The sequence below is a fragment of the Phalaenopsis equestris genome, unplaced genomic scaffold, assembly GCF_001263595.1.
Source record: "Phalaenopsis equestris unplaced genomic scaffold, ASM126359v1 Scaffold000795, whole genome shotgun sequence".
NCBI lineage: Eukaryota > Viridiplantae > Streptophyta > Magnoliopsida > Asparagales > Orchidaceae > Phalaenopsis > Phalaenopsis equestris.
The window spans coordinates 184,396-202,633 of NW_018165235.1; the positions used below are offsets into that span (position 1 = coordinate 184,396).

The 18,238-nt window shown below is 35.2% G+C and overlaps 1 protein-coding gene across 3 annotated transcripts in view; it reads left to right on the top strand.

Moving 5' to 3' along the window:
- The first annotated feature begins 1,336 nt into the window (after nt 1-1,336).
- Nucleotides 1,337-18,238, top strand: part of LOC110031242 (protein translocase subunit SECA2, chloroplastic) — a 76,003-nt gene continuing 59,101 nt past the window's right edge. For 2 of the 3 annotated variants that reach the window (XM_020734355.1, XM_020734357.1), the window contains exons 1-12: nt 1,337-1,770; nt 1,865-2,002; nt 2,100-2,169; nt 2,241-2,305; nt 2,387-2,507; nt 2,933-3,024; nt 3,100-3,165; nt 3,581-3,645; nt 3,714-3,801; nt 3,882-3,947; nt 4,084-4,199; nt 4,744-4,834. In XM_020734355.1, the coding sequence (XP_020590014.1) occupies nt 1,549-1,770; nt 1,865-2,002; nt 2,100-2,169; nt 2,241-2,305; nt 2,387-2,507; nt 2,933-3,024; nt 3,100-3,165; nt 3,581-3,645; nt 3,714-3,801; nt 3,882-3,947; nt 4,084-4,199; nt 4,744-4,834 (1,200 nt within the window). In that variant the 5' untranslated portion in view covers nt 1,337-1,548. The remainder of the gene's footprint in view (nt 1,771-1,864; nt 2,003-2,099; nt 2,170-2,240; nt 2,306-2,386; nt 2,508-2,932; nt 3,025-3,099; nt 3,166-3,580; nt 3,646-3,713; nt 3,802-3,881; nt 3,948-4,083; nt 4,200-4,743; nt 4,835-18,238) is intronic. The other variant, XM_020734356.1, reaches the window with a different exon arrangement.

The following is an 18,238-nucleotide window of genomic DNA, read 5'->3' on the forward strand; positions in this document are numbered from 1 at the left end:
CTCCTAAACTTATGTTTTTTTATCGTTGTCGACCAACACTATCAACATATTAGTCGGACCTGAGCTATCTTCTGATCATTGGGCGCCGATGCTTCTTCCCGAGGTTTCGACTCGCGAGGTTGTAACTCTAGAGGTTGTTTTTTTTGTAGTCGCTGCTCCAAACTCCAAGTTACTGCGTCTTATATGGTCTCCACCTGACTCATCATCTGATCCTTCAACTCTTTGATTTGTTGCTAAAATTATTGCTGCACAAACTCCCTAGTGTACTCTATTGCTACTGTGCTTCTTTTATGTGATCCTTCTCCTTGTTATGCTCTATTTATCATCAGTGACATGATCTAGGCTCACCGAACCATTTAGAATGTTGAATATAATTTTGTCTAGTGAATCACACCTTGAGGGACAAAACAATAGCTGAAGAGAGAGAGAAAGAAAAAAAAAATTAGAGAGCGAGAGAGCAAGGAAAAATGAATAGTAATAAGCCAATAATGTGTTACCATTTATTCATAAAATAATACTCTATTTATAGACATATGAGGTATGACATAATGAAGTTACATTTGTGCCCCTACTTAAAGGGGGGCTGTACAGGTTATTTTGAATATTTTATACATGTGGGGCCTAGGATTAGATTACTCTTAGTTAAGCTGGTACGAGCCGAAGAAGCCTAGTCCAAATGTTGTTGATCGACTCATTTGGGTGGTCGTTGCCAGTCGGCGTGGTTGATCCGATCGGTTTGTATCTACTGCTTAAATGACTTATGTTAACTGTTAGCTTTTGGCTCTCGTTGGAGATCTCCTGTCAACATGGTGGAACTAGACTATTAGACAGAGGACGAATTACTGACATCTAATAGATATTCTTTCCTCTAAGATGAAAATGTCTTGTGGAACACCCAAGTCTTATCATGCTCAACATTTATGGTATTTCATAGAGATTCCTGGATATCTTTGTTATGATTGTAGGATCCGAGTGATTGACTTCGTTCTCGGGTTGGAGTTGTCGTCGTAAGTGCTCTTGGACTATTATTTGCCTTACGCTTGGGTGAACCACTCAGACTTAGACCACCGAGCGTCCTTTTATGGCTTAGACGACTGACCCTTGAATGTTGCATGCCCGGTCAGCTTTTAGTCCTGACTTTGGGAAGTTACATTCAATTTGATAGGTACTATGAGTTCCTTGATCTTTGAGAGTGGGATCCTTTGCTTGTGATGCTCCACCGCAGGACTCATGGATTTCATCAAAATTCGTGCTGATAAGTTTTAGTCCATTTTTGAACCAACAATTCCATGCAATTTTCCCGAACTTTTATTTTGATTACACGGTCATATGCTGGTCGTCGGTTCGGAGCAATATGGTCGATTCTACCCTGTTCTACTATACTAGCTGAAGTATATCCTCCCACGCATGCGAAGCCCGTTCGCCAATGCCCTCCTTGCGCCATTCGCCACTTTCGCTGCCAGTGGGAGCTTCACCGGAAAGAAGGGTTGGCGCCCTTCGAGCTATATTGCCGCCTTATACTGAGACCAGGAAACAAAGCCCATTATCATGGCCAATGCCCTCCCAGTCATTTCACACTCTTCCCTACCTTTCTCCCTCGCCTCTAAACCATCGAATCACTCTTGTCCTCTTCCAGCCAACTTTGCCACTCTACCCATTACGCCTCTAGGCAAAACCCGGTCGTTCTCTACAACTCTTCCCCGCGCCTTGTCTTCTCTTTCTTCCTCTTCTCCTTCCCCTTCCTCGAAACCCGTTATCGATTGTATGCAGGCGAGTTTTTTTTTGTTGTTGTTGTTGTATGCTTGGGTTGCCTCCTTGCATGATGCATGGAAGTTGTTTCTTTATTTTCATGGCCTGATTTCAGGAGAGTCTGAGGCAAGTCAAGGACATCAGGTGGAGGGATGTCTTGAACCTTAACAGTTGGGTCGTGCGCGATTACTACCGTCTTGTCAGCTCCGTGAACGCCCTAGAGCCTCGTATTTGGGTGCTTTCTGATGAACAGGTTTGTTGTATGTCCTTATGTTACCAACATCAAGGGCTTCAGGCAAAAGGAGTGCTTTGAATCGTCTTTGTACATTTTCTGGCTGTTTTTATTGTAGTTGAGAGCAAAGACTGTGGAATTCCGCTTTCGTTTGAGCAAAGGGGAAACCCTCGCTGATATTCAAGCTGGTTTGTTTGAAAACTTCCCTCCATTTTCACTTGGCCGTGTTTCCTTTTCCTAATTTTTCCATCTCCATTAGAGGCATTTGCTGTGGTTCGGGAGGCCGCAAGAAGGAAGCTTGGTATGCGGCACTTTGATGTCCAGGTGTTTTGACTCTCTTTGGATATTTAGAATCTTCTTGGCTTATGATGGAATCAAGTTGACTGTGTGCACTTTTGATTTAAGATCATTGGCGGTGCGGTTCTTCATGATGGGTGCATAGCTGAGATGAAGACTGGTGAAGGAAAGACTTTGGTTTCTACATTAGCAGCTTATCTTAATGCTCTTACTGGCAATGGAGTTCACGGTACGTTCTTTTGAATAGTTGTATATGGACATTTTGGCATCTGAAATGCATGAATACTGGTATCGAGAAATACCTTGCTGACTCAATTCCGTGAAACATTTTGATGATGTTATCTGGTAAGATGTGTTGTAAAGGATATTTTTTTTTTCAGAGCTTAGGAATCAGTTGGGAATGCCTTCCAGTTGTGCGTTATTTTTCACCAAAAAAAAAAAAAATGATAATTTTGATTTATTTGGAGAAAGTCTAAAGGAAAGTTTTATATTGCATGTCCATCTCCTCCATGGCTTCCCTGCCATGAAAAATCAAATTTGTGGGGCAAATTATGCCTCTAATAAAACATCATAGCAGTGTCAGATGAACTTTGTAGTTAATTGCTAGTCTTTCTTCATCAGTGCATCTGTTTTACTCCATTATTTGTTTTACAGTTGTCACTGTAAATGATTACTTGGCTCAGCGTGATTCTGAATGGATGGGCCGCATTCATAGATTTCTTGGTCTTTCTGTTGGCCTTATTCAGGTGTCCTTTGTTTTGACAGTGCTAGCAGAAAAAAAAAATGTAATTTTGTGGCCTTAATGCTATTTAAACTTGTAGAGTGGCATGACTTCTGCGAAGAGAAGATCAAGCTATAGTTGTGACATAACATACAGTAATAATTCGGTAAGTTGACAGCACAAAATATTCATGATTATTACACTTATTGATCATCTTCGAGCAATTCTATGATGAGCTGCTATCATTTCTGTATGAGCTTATTGTATGTGAATTTTGTTGGCTGTCCGTTTTGTCTTTTTTTTTGAGGCATAAGTACAGTTTGTTGGTTACATCCTGTTATCTTGTTTTAAATAACTCTTCTTTATTGAATCCTTCAAGACTTTTGAACCAGAAATCCTTATTCATGGGTAGTTTTATCCTTTCAAATAACTGATGTCTAACCTTTTAGTGCAGCTTATGTTCGAGGCACTAACAGCACTTTATTTACATTTTTCTGGTCGATTTAGCTGGATTTTTTTTTGACTGCTTGATTGGGATCTTGTTTGGATCGTACTACGCCACTATTGATTTAATTGCACAGGAACTTGGTTTTGACTACCTCCGGGACAATCTGTCTGGAAATAGAGCAGACCTTGTAATGCGATGGTATTATTACTTATCTTATGAGTTTATTTCTTGATGTTTTAAGATTGAACTTACAACATTGAAAGCAGGCCAAAGCCATTTCATTTTGCCATTGTTGATGAAGTTGATTCAGTCCTTATTGATGAGGGGAGGAATCCATTATTGATAAGTGGAGAGGTTTTTTTTTTCTCTGTAATTTGTATAATATTTTTGTGGTTATCATATCAATTTCAATATTGGTTGATTTGAATGAACAGGCTAGTAAGGATGCTGAACGCTACCCAGTTGCTGCCAAAGTTGCCGAACTTCTTGTACAGGGAATTGTGAGTGTCAATTTTTTTCTTCTTTAGTCAGATGAATTTGTGCTTTAACAGTTATTACAAATATCTTTTCTTTCGATTATGGTGGTTTTGTTATTTTTGTGGCATTTATTGTGATGGAAGATGACTTCATTTGCAGCATTATAATGTGGAACTGAAAGATAATTCAGTTGATTTGACTGAAGAAGGGGTTGCTCTCTCTGAAATGGTTCTTGAGACGAATGATCTGTGGGATGAAAATGATCCATGGGCCAGGTTGATGCAATATCTTTACTGAACTGAATTTATGTCTTTGGTATCCTCTGGTCTCTTTGAACAGAAATTCAATATCCTCACACCATTGGCAAGCTGAATTCGTGAATTATATTCATTTTATCATGACACATGTAAATCCTACAATTGAAGTTTTTGATTTTTTTTCTGGGTCTTTAATTGTTGTTGCCTATCTGGCTAGAATTTGCCACATTACTACATCTTTTGAGTTGATTTAAAAATGCTCGGAAGTGAACCCAGTTCTCCTGCTTGAAACCAATGTGCTAGGATTGATTAAAACATATATTGGTTTGTTTGTACGTGCCACTTCTATGGAAACGAAGCAAGAAGAAACTTAATAAAAGGTCGTCTGAATCACTTGTTTTGAAAATAAGTTAATAACAGCACGGCTAATTTTTCCTCAGATAGAAGCAGTACTTAACTTTAGTAGACATAACTTCAATTCTGTATAAGTTGGTATTTATTAAGTAAAGAGTGTTTTTTGAACAAATTATTGTTTCATTTATTGAATACTTTTTTTTTACAGATTTTTAATGAATGCTTTGAAGGCCAAAGAGTTTTATCGACAGGATGTTCAATACATTGTTAGAAATGGGAGGGCACTTATAATCAATGAGGTAATTTCTACTCACACATGGCATGCGATTATTTATATTTATTTCCAATTGATATTTTAACTTTGGTTTGGCGGTCTACAGGTCAGATCCTCTTATTTTTATTGTGAGAAAGAGATATTATTTATTTATTTTCTTTATAATTGGGACATTTAAGTTTCCGCTGCTCCAGCATTTTTTAAAACCAAGTAGAAGTCAACAAGTATAGTTTCATCTTCTATTACCCGCACCTGCAAAGGGATGAGGATTCCTTAATTTACAAGGTATATGTTTCATTTCGTTTCTAATTTACAAAATGCTTTTTCTTGCACCTCTAGGAAAACTATTGACATAGAGGCCCAATCACTCTATTTGAGAGCTCCAAAGTGAATACTATGATTAAATTTGGAGAAAAAAATTAGGAGCACTCACAAATATGATATAGAATAATAAAAATAATGATATAGATAATAGCATTATTATTTACACAGTTTGATCATGAATGACCTACACTCATAGGTTAAGGGAGCATAAATGGTTCACTATTCAAGTTTATGGGTAGAGTAGAAAATAAGAGAAGTCACAAACTTATATTAAATTTTTTTCATTTAAAACTAATAAGGAGAATATCCAAGAAGATTCATTAAATTTAGGAGGAGCTTATCTCAACAGAAGGCCCAAGGGAAGGATAGATTAATTCTTCTCTTATCAAATTTTCGAGCAAAAGAAGCATGAACAACCAATCCTCAACAATAGAAAACAATCACACTCAATTCTCCCTACCCCTCTACTTGACAATTGAAGAAAGCTACAACCATTTTTGTCTCTCTATTCTATTCATGGAGACGATGACATAAACCCTTACTTCTTCCCCCTGTCTACTCAGTTTCTCTTTTGCACTATTATGCCTCACTCTTATTGTTAGCACTTTTAATTGCATTTTGAGGAGAAATTGCCAAACATTACCCTTACAAGAGAAGTCATTGATACTCTATGTGAATAGAGGAAACCAAAAGTTCAAGTCGGTCAAGGGAGCGAATTTAAAAAAAATTGTCAGTGAAGGTTTGATATAATTTTAACAAATTCTCCATAACAAATTGGTTAACTGAGTCATTGTCAAACTACACATCTCCTCATTCAGAACCCCAAAAGGCATTAACAATTACTCAAATCAACCAGCCTTTGACATTTCTTGATCTTGTGAACATGGATTGGTAAGCAAGTCAATAGGATTGTGTTTTACGCAGAAGTGACACTAAATGTTAAAATAATTTATTTTCTCATAATACATTTGGATTTTTTGGCCAAGTGAATAATACTTTAAATCTTACAAAAAATCACATAGTTTTCTTATTGTAAATCGAAAGTATTTAACCAAACCTCTTTACTAACCTTTTTTATAGCTTCAGTTTCGTGCCATATACTTTCTCTTTGTATTGCATAAAGTATTTGTATACTAAAAATAATTCTTTCAATTGGTGTCACTGCTGAAGAGATTCAAAACATATCCATTATGTCACCCCTCATCATGATCAACATCATAATCTGAGTTAAAGTATTCGACCTTATTATAATCATAATTTTCCTTGCCATACACCAAAACAAAACCTGTAGTGCCTCTGAGATATCTATAAATTTTACTGCTCTGCAGTGAACTGTCACGCCCTATGATGGCCCCTCCTGGTTAAGATATAACAAAGGTGATTATGACTCAATTGATTGAAGGTCTTTTTTATTGCCAGTTTTTTCATTGTTTTATTTTTTAGACTGCCGCTACATTTTCATATGGCCACTATTTTTTGTTGTTTTTAAAAATATTTTGTGACTGGAATATGCTATTAAAAATCAAATCTACTAAATTATGACAGTTATTGTTTGTTTTTTTATAAAAAAATATTTATAATACCACACCAGCTTTCAAAAATTGCTTTCCCACAACAACTTTAAAACTATATTTACAAAAAGCTACGGATGCCATAAAATCATTCCGAATCTTCCATTAACATCCATTCTAGCACTTTACTATCATAATAGATTTGTTAAACTCAATCATCTGAATGATTGAAATATAAAATATCATACAATTTCTAACTCATAAATATTTAATTAATTAATCTAAATTAATTGAAAAAAAACATCTCAAAATTTCATAAATTTTTAAATATCAAAGTTGATTTACATAGCATCAAATTTTTATTAATCATATATACATACTAAAATAATTAAGACTATACATCAAACTATTGGATAAGTGATTCAAAATATCTTCAATACTTGGGCTTACCCTTGTCTTTCCTTTGGCCTAAAACCAACACTTTGGACATAAGAGAGGTTCAAGGTTTAACTATTTAACCGAGATTTAATCAGATGATGTAATAAATTATAAAATTATTTTAATATGATTTAAATGATGTAATAATAATGTATTAATGATATTTTCACCTAGAAGATTTCTATTCATCTGATCAAAATCAAAATTAAAAAAGGATCAATACTAGAATCAAGTGAGTTTTTTAAAATCAGATTGGTTCACCATTGTAGCTAATTCTGCACAAAAGTTATTTTTGACTTTTGATCGAATTGGCTAGAGAATAGGCTTGCAGTTCAACCAACCTGTTTGATCCAATATTTAAAAATATGTCTAAAATAATTACAAAGTCGATATTTGTTAGCTATAAAACTAGACAAGATAAGCAATTTTAGTATGGGATTCAAGTATTCAGTGAAAAGAACCAGCATGGCATGCTAATCATTAACTTGACATTAGGATTAAAGTCATCAAAATAGACTAGTTCTGCGTAAATCATTATAAAGGGAAATTACTAATAATATTGCATAACAACAAATGAGATATTTTTACTGAAGAAAACTTTAAAAGAGCGAGCCAATTTTCAATCACAATGTATACAATGCTTATCGAGGCCAAGCGTACAAGTGTCAACATAATGGACAAATCTTTTTATAATATTTATTTCTTAATTTGAAATGTCTTATTTTAATCTTATAATATGTCATGTAGGCATGTTTAAGTTTATTGTCTATTGTAAGGTAGTGAATTGTATCAGATGCAGTTCATATATCATAGGATTGAAAACCTAACCCAAAAGTTACTTCATAAAATTCAATAAAAGTTCAGTGAAACAAAACATTATCAATATTAAACTATTTGAGGATCATTTTTCTTCCATGAAGGCTTACCTTTGCAGCCCCTTTTATACATTTATCATAAATGTATTATTATCAATCTATCTAATATAACTTCAATTTCTGAAGCACATTACATTTTCATTAATGAATAGTTAAATTTATATACTATTCATCTTTAACATGCAAATCATTTAAGTGCGTCAATCTATAAATCATAAGTACTATGATATGATATGAGACATATTTCCACAAAAAAATTAGGGCAAAGCAGATTTCTTTCTTTGATAACAAACAGCACAACACATAAAGGATAAAATCCTACAATTTGAGAGGTAGACGATCTCTTCCAAGTCCTACAATTCGAGAGGTAGGAAATCTCTCGGAATAGTACTATTATATGAAATAATAATAAATAACAAAAGACTAAATTGCTCTTAGGTGCACAAAAGAAAACATTGCTTTGAGGCACTGACGTAACAATGCTCTCCCTCCAAAAAGATTCATTGCTCTTTAGGCGGGAAAAAAATGAAACTATTGTTAGATCAAGTTGTTTGACTTCTGCTATAAACTGACTTGAGTTTGGTTTTCAAAGCTAACACAGATACACTCATGATACCCTTCTTGGTCATCATTTCTCCCACTGAGAGTCATCTTACAATTTCTTTGTCCACTGCTATACAAGCAAAATTATCACCCATCACGAACTTTCGGTAATATTCCGTAAGTCCCATAAACCTTCATAATTTCTTCCAATTCTTAGGCAGTGACCACTCCAATATAGCTATCACTTTCGATGGATCCGCCGACACCAAGGTCTTGCACAAACTAGAGTTACTATGAAGCACCACCTTTTTCGCCTCCACCTTAATCTCCATAGTAATGGATTTTTCAATATACCCGCGTCTCTTTGATCGTATATAGTCATTTCATTCCCAAAATCACATCAATATTTTCTAAGTCCAAGGGAAGGAAATCCTCCACCATCTATATATTCTGTAGTGTCAATACCAATCATCTGTAAATTCCCCGACTTTTCTCCACTTTCTCTGTCCCAATAATAACCCTAGTTCTTCCTGTATCCGCCACTTTCAACCCCAACCGGTCCACGTCTCTATTCAAGATGAAGTTGTGAATGACCTCACTATCCACGAACACTATTTCGTTTGCTCCCTGACATGTCCTCGCACCTCCATAGTGTGATTTGAAGTAAATCCCAACACTGAGTTGAGAGACACTTCTACTGCGTCCAAGTGTAAATACTCTCCCTCCACCGTTTCTTCCTTCGACTCACTATCTGCCACCCCTTCACAAACAAAAAGGACCTGGAGTATGCCATTCTTGCACTGTTGGCTTGGGGAAAACTTCTCATCACATTGTAAAAATAATTACTTGGTCTTTTGTTCTGTAAAAGGACCTAGAGTATGCCATTCTTGCACTGTTGGCCACATTGTAAAAATAATTACTTGGTCTTTTGTTCTGCAACTCTGCCTCTGTGAGGTGTTTGAAGTTAACCCCGGGACGGGCCCCCATATTCCTCTCCTTCAATATCTCCTTCTGAAATGACATCTTTTGGTTCTTCGCTGTCATGTTTGTAGAGGTACTCTTGTGGAATCCTCCCACGGTGCCACTTTTGCTGTTCTTCTTCATCTGTTTATTGTCTTCCACAATATGGGTGAGTTCCACCGTCTCTCTTAATCCTCGCAGCCTCAATAGTTAGAATACTGCCCGTATGTTGGGCTTTAGGCTTTTCATGAAGTTCCCTCTAATCCTGCTTCAAAAATCCCCCCTCAGCCGTCCTGACAATAACTCGAATATCTCTATTTATTTCGTGACAGTCCTCTCTTGAGTCCAGACATAAAATTACTCGTATAGGTATCCTTTCCGAATTCTCTGAAAAGTTCTAACAAGCAATTCTTAAATTCCTCTCACGAACAGATCGTATATCTAGCGTCCCTCCATTGAAACCATGCTAGGACTTTCCTCCAAATATAACCTTGCTGTAATGAGTTTCTCCTCCCCATTTAACCCATTCATTATAAATTATTGCTCCACCCGATACACCCACCCATGTGCATATTCCTCATTGAAGATCGACATCTTCAACTTTCTAAACTCAACGTCACCACTCCAAGTTCCTCTTCCTCCGTTGTTTCCTCTCATGTATGTTAGGTGAAACTCCCTTCTTCAATCTTAACCATACCCCATTCTAGTTTCTCCTTCTTTGTGCTCCTTCCAACCCATCCATGTTTCAGCCCAACTCCCTTTGTCGGAAATCTCTAATCCACCCCCATCAGAGTCCTCTGGGGGGGGGGGGGGGGGGGAGGGGGTAGTTTTTTTGTGGGGGGGGGGGGGGGGTGGGGGGTTTTTGATGGTGGATGCTTTCCTCATTATATTCCTTACGTTCGATCTCTTTCTTTTTTGATCTAACCACAAATTTTTTTATCAATCATTAGCTAGGGTTTGCAGGTTGACTCGTCAGCGAGGTCTTGGATTGCATCGTAATAAACTTCCTTATCATCTTCTTCAAGCTCTCAAATCAGTTGTCAATGGATGAAAAACTTTACTCTTTCCTGAATTCAGGTCCCCCTACCCCTTCTTCCAATCTCTTTTTTCAAAGCATCAACTTTCCTTGCTGCCACTTTCTTTAAGATCGTTTTGGATCGAGAAGATCCTTTACGCTGCAATCATGTATGTTAATTCCAATGTATCTCAATTTTTAACTGTATTGTGCGGTTAGGTCGCTATACGCTCGATCGTGAGGTTTGGTCACGGGGGACTTTGTATGCCGCGATCCCGTTGATGCTTCCCATGATCGCGACTGTATCACGTGATTCAATCATGAAGGAGTTCAGTCACGAAGGCCTGTAGGTGGCGATCCTCTAGATGCTTCTCAGTATCTCGACTTTATCGCTAGATTCAGTCACGACGTCGGTCATGAAGGTCTGTAGGCCTCGATCCCAATTGCCCGTCAACCTGTATCGTTCTCCGAAACCAATTTGATATGATCTACGCAAATTTCCACATAGAAATTTGGACAAAAAACAAAATTTTTTCTTCAATAACACAAACAACACCACATAATGGATAAACACCTGCTATTTGATAGAAAGGCTATCTCTATCAAATTCTGCAATTCAAGAGGTAGGAAATTTCTCCCAAATCCTAACTCTAACCTTAAGACTCAATACACAATCTATTTGATAACCCTAACCCTAAATATATTAACCTTATTTATACTAAACAATAATAAATAACAAAAAATTAAATTGCCTTTAGACACACAAAATACAAAATTGCTCTTAGGTAGTTGTCTTATATTTTGAAATACTCATTTATATAAAATGTTAACATGTGCTTGCATATTTCAAAATTAATACTAGATTGTATAATCATAAATAATGGGATATAAACATACATATGAAAATTTATAATGGGATATAAACATACATATGAAAATTTCTAATGCATTTTTAGATACCAAATTAGGCACATATAAATTTATGTGTAATGAAAAAAAATTTCTTTTTTCTTATCGCCATTTATAATCATATGTTACACATATATAGACATTCCTCTCTCTACAACTTAGAAATATATCTAATATAGAAAGGATCTGAAATTAAATCCCCACTAATTAGGTTACCTGATATACAAGCTTCCTAATAAGCAAGCTATCTAATATACAAACTTTATATTTATCATGCTTAACTTGCTACAAATATAAGTGACTCGATCCATTAAGGGCCTTTGTGGAGATGTCTCCTAATTGTTCTTTAGTATTTATAGGAGCTGTAGAAATTAAATTTTGTTGAATCTTTTCACGAACAAATTGAGAATCTATCTCACAGTGCTTCGTTCGTTCATGGAAGGTAGGGTTTGAAACCATGTGTTGTAGCTTGGTTATCACACAACTTTGCTGGAGTAGTCATCGTAAAACTTATTTCGATTAGGAATTGAAAGACCTACATCAATTTACTCGAAGATTGTGCCATTGCACGATACTCAAATTTTGCACGTGATCATGACACTACATTTTGTTTCTTATTTTTCCATGTGAGCAAATTACCACCCACAAAAATACAATATCTAGTAATGGACCTTCAATCAATCTTGTTACTTGCCCAATCTGCAATAGAGAAGCATCCAATATTTTTATACCCATGATTCTAATATAAAATCCCTTTTCTAGTGGCTTCTTTGAGGTAACATAGTCTCTATTTCAAAGATGATCAATGATGGATTATGTGGGAATACATGAACTGACTTATTGTGTTAACACACAATATTATTAGAGTCACTATGACGTAGTTTAATTTTCCCACTAACTTCTTTCGTTCAGGATCATTAAAAAACTCTCCATCCTCGGTAAGTTGCTGATTAGGAACCATCAGAGTACTGCATGGTTTGACCTCTAATTTTTCTATTCATGTTAACAAATCTAAAACATACTTCTGTTGAGAAAGAAATGTACTTTTCTTGCTCTTTGATATCTCAATCCTCAAGAAGTACTTCAAGGAACTCAGTTCTTTATTACTGAATTGATTTTGAAAAAAATGATTTCAATGATAAGATTCCCTACACATCGCTTCCAGTAACAATAAGCATAAACCAACAATAAAATGATTTTTGAAGTAGATTGCTTATAAAATATAGTTTGATCACTTCTACTTTTCTGCATCCCAAAACCCTTGCTTCAATCCGTATAGGGACTTATGAAGATGACATGCTTTCCCAAACTTGCTCTAAGCAACAAACCCAAGAGGTTGCTTCATATATACCCCTTCCAATAGATCTCTATTAAAAAAAACATTCTTAACATCTAGTTGATGTAAGGGTCATTTTTTCATTGTGACCAAGGATAGGAGTAGGCAAATTGAAGTTAACCTAACTACATGAGAGAATGTGTCCAAGTAGTCGATCCCAGAAGTTTGAGCATATCCCTTAGCCGCTAACCGAGCTTTGATACAAGATACAGATCCATCAGAATGAAAACTTAATTGCAAAGACCCACTTACAGCCAACAACCTTCTTGCCGAAAGGTAGTTCAACTAGTTTCCAAGTTCTATTTTCAATTAAGACATTCATCTCATCAAACTTCACTGCCCTCCACCCACAATGGGATAAGGCTTGCTGAACATATCTTCAAACTTCAACAGAGTCAAGGGAAGCAACAAATGAGCACGAAGTAGAAGATAACTGATTATAGTTAATACGAGAAGAAATGGGATAGGCCAATTGATGTTTACCTCTTCAAAGTGTAACACATAAATCGAGATCACTGGGAGGAGGATCCACTGAGGAAGATGATACTAATGCAGGACTAGGATTAGGGGAGCGAGGTTTTCTCGAGTAAACATTAATGATATGAGGGTTGGGCCAAGTCATTGGAGATGAAGTTGGATCATGATCTAAACTTATGATGTGATACATTAACAACTCATCAAAATCTGGTGAGGATTTAGACACCGATGAATCACAAAAGAATGAGATTTATTCATGAAATGTAACATCAACAGAAATCATTTTTTTGCTTAAGAGGGGAAAAACATCGATATTCTTTTTGCAGACGATAATATCCTAAAAAGATACACCTTAATGACTTAGACTCAAGTTTAGACACTTGCGGACGTGTATCATGAACAAAACAAATACTCCCAAATATTCCTGGTTTAATAGGAAATGGAGACTTAGGAAATAAAACTTGGTAGGGTGTCTGGTTCTTCCGAACAGTAGAAGATATCTGATTATTCAAAAAATATGCAGTAAAAATTGTATCAACCTGGAACTGTTTAGGCACAGTCGTTTGAAGAAAAAAAGCTTTAGCCATCTCAAGATATCTATTTTTCTTTTCAGTTACTCCATTTTGGGATTGAGTATTGACACATGATGACTGATGAAACATTTCGTTTTGTGTCATGTACTTCTTAGAAGGTACAGAAAAATATTATTTGGCATTATCAATTCTTAGATTTTATCTTAAATATTGAATTAAGTTTTAATTTCAACATAAAAAGATTGAAAATGCGATAGTACCTCAACACAAGATTTTATTAAAAGCAAGTCATATGAGAAAACTCATCCACAAAAGTGAGAATATATAAAAATTCATTAGATAAAATAGAACAGGGTCCCCACACTTCAGAACCAACTTAAAATTATGAATGAATCTTTTATTAACTCTAAGTACAAAATACAAATAATGGTGTTTAACAAATTGAAACGACTCACAATCTAAAGATGATAACTGCTGAAAGAGTACAACTTTTTCAACATGGATAGGGTTGGATGTCCTAATCGACAATGAATCTCAAAAAGAGATAACGTGTTGGAACATTTTTTTGACCGAAATACCTCATTATCCAAAATATATAACACCTCCCTCCTCTAACATTCCAATCATTTACCAATAATATTCCTCGTCATAAATCCTAAAATAGACAAGGACCGGGTTTACCAATAATCTTTTTCGTCATAAGATCCTGAATAGACAAGGACCGAGAAATAATAAGATACAATAATTAAGGGATTATATAAATTTGCTAACAGAAAACAAGATTACAAACAAAATGAGGTAAACTGAGAACATAAGTTAGAGGCAATGTGGGTGTAATATTGATGTTGCTAAAACCAAAAATATTAGAGGTAGATCCATCTACTAAAGTGACGAAAGAGAGGTTGTCATGAAAGGTAGAAATGGGGTTTAGATTATATGTCATGTGATTTGTAACACCAGAATTAATGACCCATTGTGTGGAAGATGAAAAAAAGATAAGTATCATTGTTACCTGACTTAGTAAGAACAATGATAGATGAAGATTTTCTGGATGCTTCTTGAAATTTGATGAGCTTTGCATATTCATCTGTAGAGATCTAGAGTCTGACTTAGAGAGACCTCAGTAGTAGTGACAATATGAACTGACTATGATTTAGAACTCTTATGTTTCTTTTTGAGCAATTTTGACAAGTTTCCTTCGTATTAGGAGGTTCATGATAATAATTACATACATAAGTGTTGAATTCTAGAATTCAAAGGCCAAAGTTAGTGTGCTCTAGTCTTGTCTTTCCTCAAAGTAGTATATCCAGGACCATATAAGATCTGTGATTTAACACCCTTATATTGAGAGTTAAGACCAACTAGAAAACTCATGATAGCCAATTGTTCTCTTTGAGTCTGTTGACATCGACACTAAACGGTAATAGTGTGCTCAATTCTTCATACACACATGTAAAGTGCATGTGATATGTGTTTAGTGATTGATCTTGTTGTTCAACACGATAGAATTCCTTACATACATCAAATATTTGAGAAATATTTTCTATCCCAAAAAATACAAGTGCCAATTCCACCATCACATCTTTAACACCGTCCCAATGAGTAGTATGTTAAGATTGATCAGGCTCGATAGAATTTTATTTTTGTATCAAAAGCTGAGAATCCACTTTCATCCACTTAGAATAATTCGGCTCAGTCTTAGTTGGAGGATTATCAATGAGATGTCTCTCTTAAGAACTACTCCTTAAATAGAATCTCACAGTTTTATTCTAATAAAATAGTAGATGCTGTTTAACTTTTTATCCGCATTCATAGCCACTAATGAAACCAAAAGTGTCACTAGATTTTTGTGTCAACAGTCATAATCGATGCTATTAAGTACCGACGAATGAACTGCCAAACACATGTTGCAAATAACTCTCCTAACAATTGTTGTGCTATCTCCAAATAAAAAAAAAATTGATCTTGAAAAAAAATCGAGGAAGTAGTTGCAGGCCGATCAGAAAACTGCGACCAAATAGAGCACAACAACTGATGACACAGTCCAAGCAGAACACGTCAGCTTCGTTTGTTGATGCCCTACTCTCGTTGATGCATGTAGGACAAAGCAAATCTAGATGAAACCGAAGGCTAAGTTATTTCAATAGGCACTGCTTGGAGAGGAGGAAGACTCGCATGAAGCAAATGTTACTTTCGTACGAAGCAATCGAAGTTTTCGACCTACTCGTAAAGCGGAGGAAGACTCGCAGTTGCCTTCGTAGGAAGGAGTCAAATTTGTCGACCTACTCATTGGAAGCAGATGGTACCGTAGTACAAAGCAATTAAAGTCGTTGACCTACTTGCAGGAAGCACACGAAAATGTCGACGAAGACGTCGCTGGACCCAATTGTTGGCAAAGATGAATTATTCGACGAAGATGGCTCTGATACCATATAACGGAGTAGAGTTCATTTTTCTCTTATTCTCAATTGAAATCATATGTTACACATATATAGACACTCATCGCTCAACATATTAGGAATATACCTAATATAGAAAGGATATGAAATTAAACCCCTCTAATTAGGTTACCTAATATACCAGCTTTCTATTAAACAAATGATCTAATATACAAGCTTTATATTTAGTATTTTCCATAATAATATGCAAAAGATTGAACTAAATCCACTTTTGTATAAGCAATTTAGTATTTTACTCCACTGAATATTGACACCAAATCAAACTTCTTGTTACAGTCGCTTTGACATCTTGTTTAATTGTAAATAATCTAAGAAATGCAAATTTCTTGGTCTATAAGAATTTTCAACTTATAAGTTAAAAATATACCAAAAGTTCATTGAATAAACTTTTACCACAAAATGAACTGCTATTGTACAACACCCAAATATTATTAACCTCAAATTGAAGTATTTTCGTCAAAAAATAAAAAAAAAAAGAAGAAAATTCAGAATTTTACCTCAAAACCCCCCTTTTCTACTTCTCTCCTTCTTTCCTTCCGCCTACTCCAGTTCTTGGCGTTTGAATGCTGATGGAACAAGGAAATGGCAATGATGCTTAGTTAATGATTTAGTTAATTAATATATATAAATATTGCAATTTTTCTTTCAAACATCACAGCTGTCCACTAAGTCAACATTCGTCGCATGCGTACTTAAGTGGAAGATTTGGAATTTTCTTTGAATTGCGACAGTACCATACTAGATTAATAGTAACATTTTATTTTTATTAACATTAATATAAAATTAAATTAATAAGTATTTTAATTTTATCTATGATGTCATTCTTATATATGACTTATATTGAAGTCATTAAAGATATGTATAGTAGAGCTGTTACTTGTTCTCGAACAGAAGAACGATTGACCAACTATTTTCCTATTTCGTGAAATAAAGTATTTTCTTATTTCAGTTGGATTACATCAGGGATCAACTTTAAAGCCCATATCTTTTTGTTTTAGTTATGAATGCTTTCACTGGACATTTACAGGAGGATGTACCTTGGTGTATACTTTTCACTGATGATATCCTTCTTGTGGATAAGAATGGAGAAATAGTTCAGGAAAAACTTGAATTATGGAGATCTATATTGGAGTCTAAAGACTTTCGTTTGAGTAGATCTAAAACTGAATACATGGAATGTAATTTTAGCATAGTAGCTCTAGTAGTAAAGTTGTAACAATGGGTGATCAAATCATTAAAATGTGTGAACGTTTTAGATATCTCGGGTCTATTGTTCAATGTGATGGTGATATAGATGGAGATTTTATTAGTAGAACTCAAGTTGATTGGTTGAAGTGGAGGAATACATCGAGCCTATTGTGTGATAGAAAAGTACCACATAAATTTAAAGGAAAATTTTATAAGTTGATGGTGAAACTTGCTATGCTTTAGGCACAAAATGCTGGCCTTTAAAAGAGAAGCTTAAAACAAAGTTAAGTGTTGCTGAGATAAGAATGCTTAGGTGGATGAGTGGCTTGACACTTAGAGATAAAATGTGGAATGAATCTATCCGTGATAGGGTTATTGTACCTCCAGTGGCAGACACGATTAGAGAAAGTCGTCTTAGATTTTTTGGTCACATTAAACATCGATCATTTGATGATTTAGTTAGGAGAGTAGATATTTTAGATTTGACTTATGTTAAGAAGGGCAGAGGTAGAACTAAAAATACTTGGGCATACAACTACAACAACAACAACAACAAGAAAACATTTATCCCACTAAGTGGGGTCGGCTACATGAATCCTTTTTCTCCATTGCGTCTTATTTAGTGTCATATTTTCATTTAATTATAATAAATTAAGAATAAAATATTTTCATTTAATTATAATAAATTAAGATCATTTTTTATATAATATGCCCAAGCCATCCTAGGCCTACCTCTTAATCTATTAGAATAAATGAAAGTATGCCATTCAATAGGGCACAATGGAGAAAAAAAGATTTGTGTAGCTGACCTCACTTAGTAGGATAAAGGGTTGATGTGTTGTTGTATCATAATAATAATAT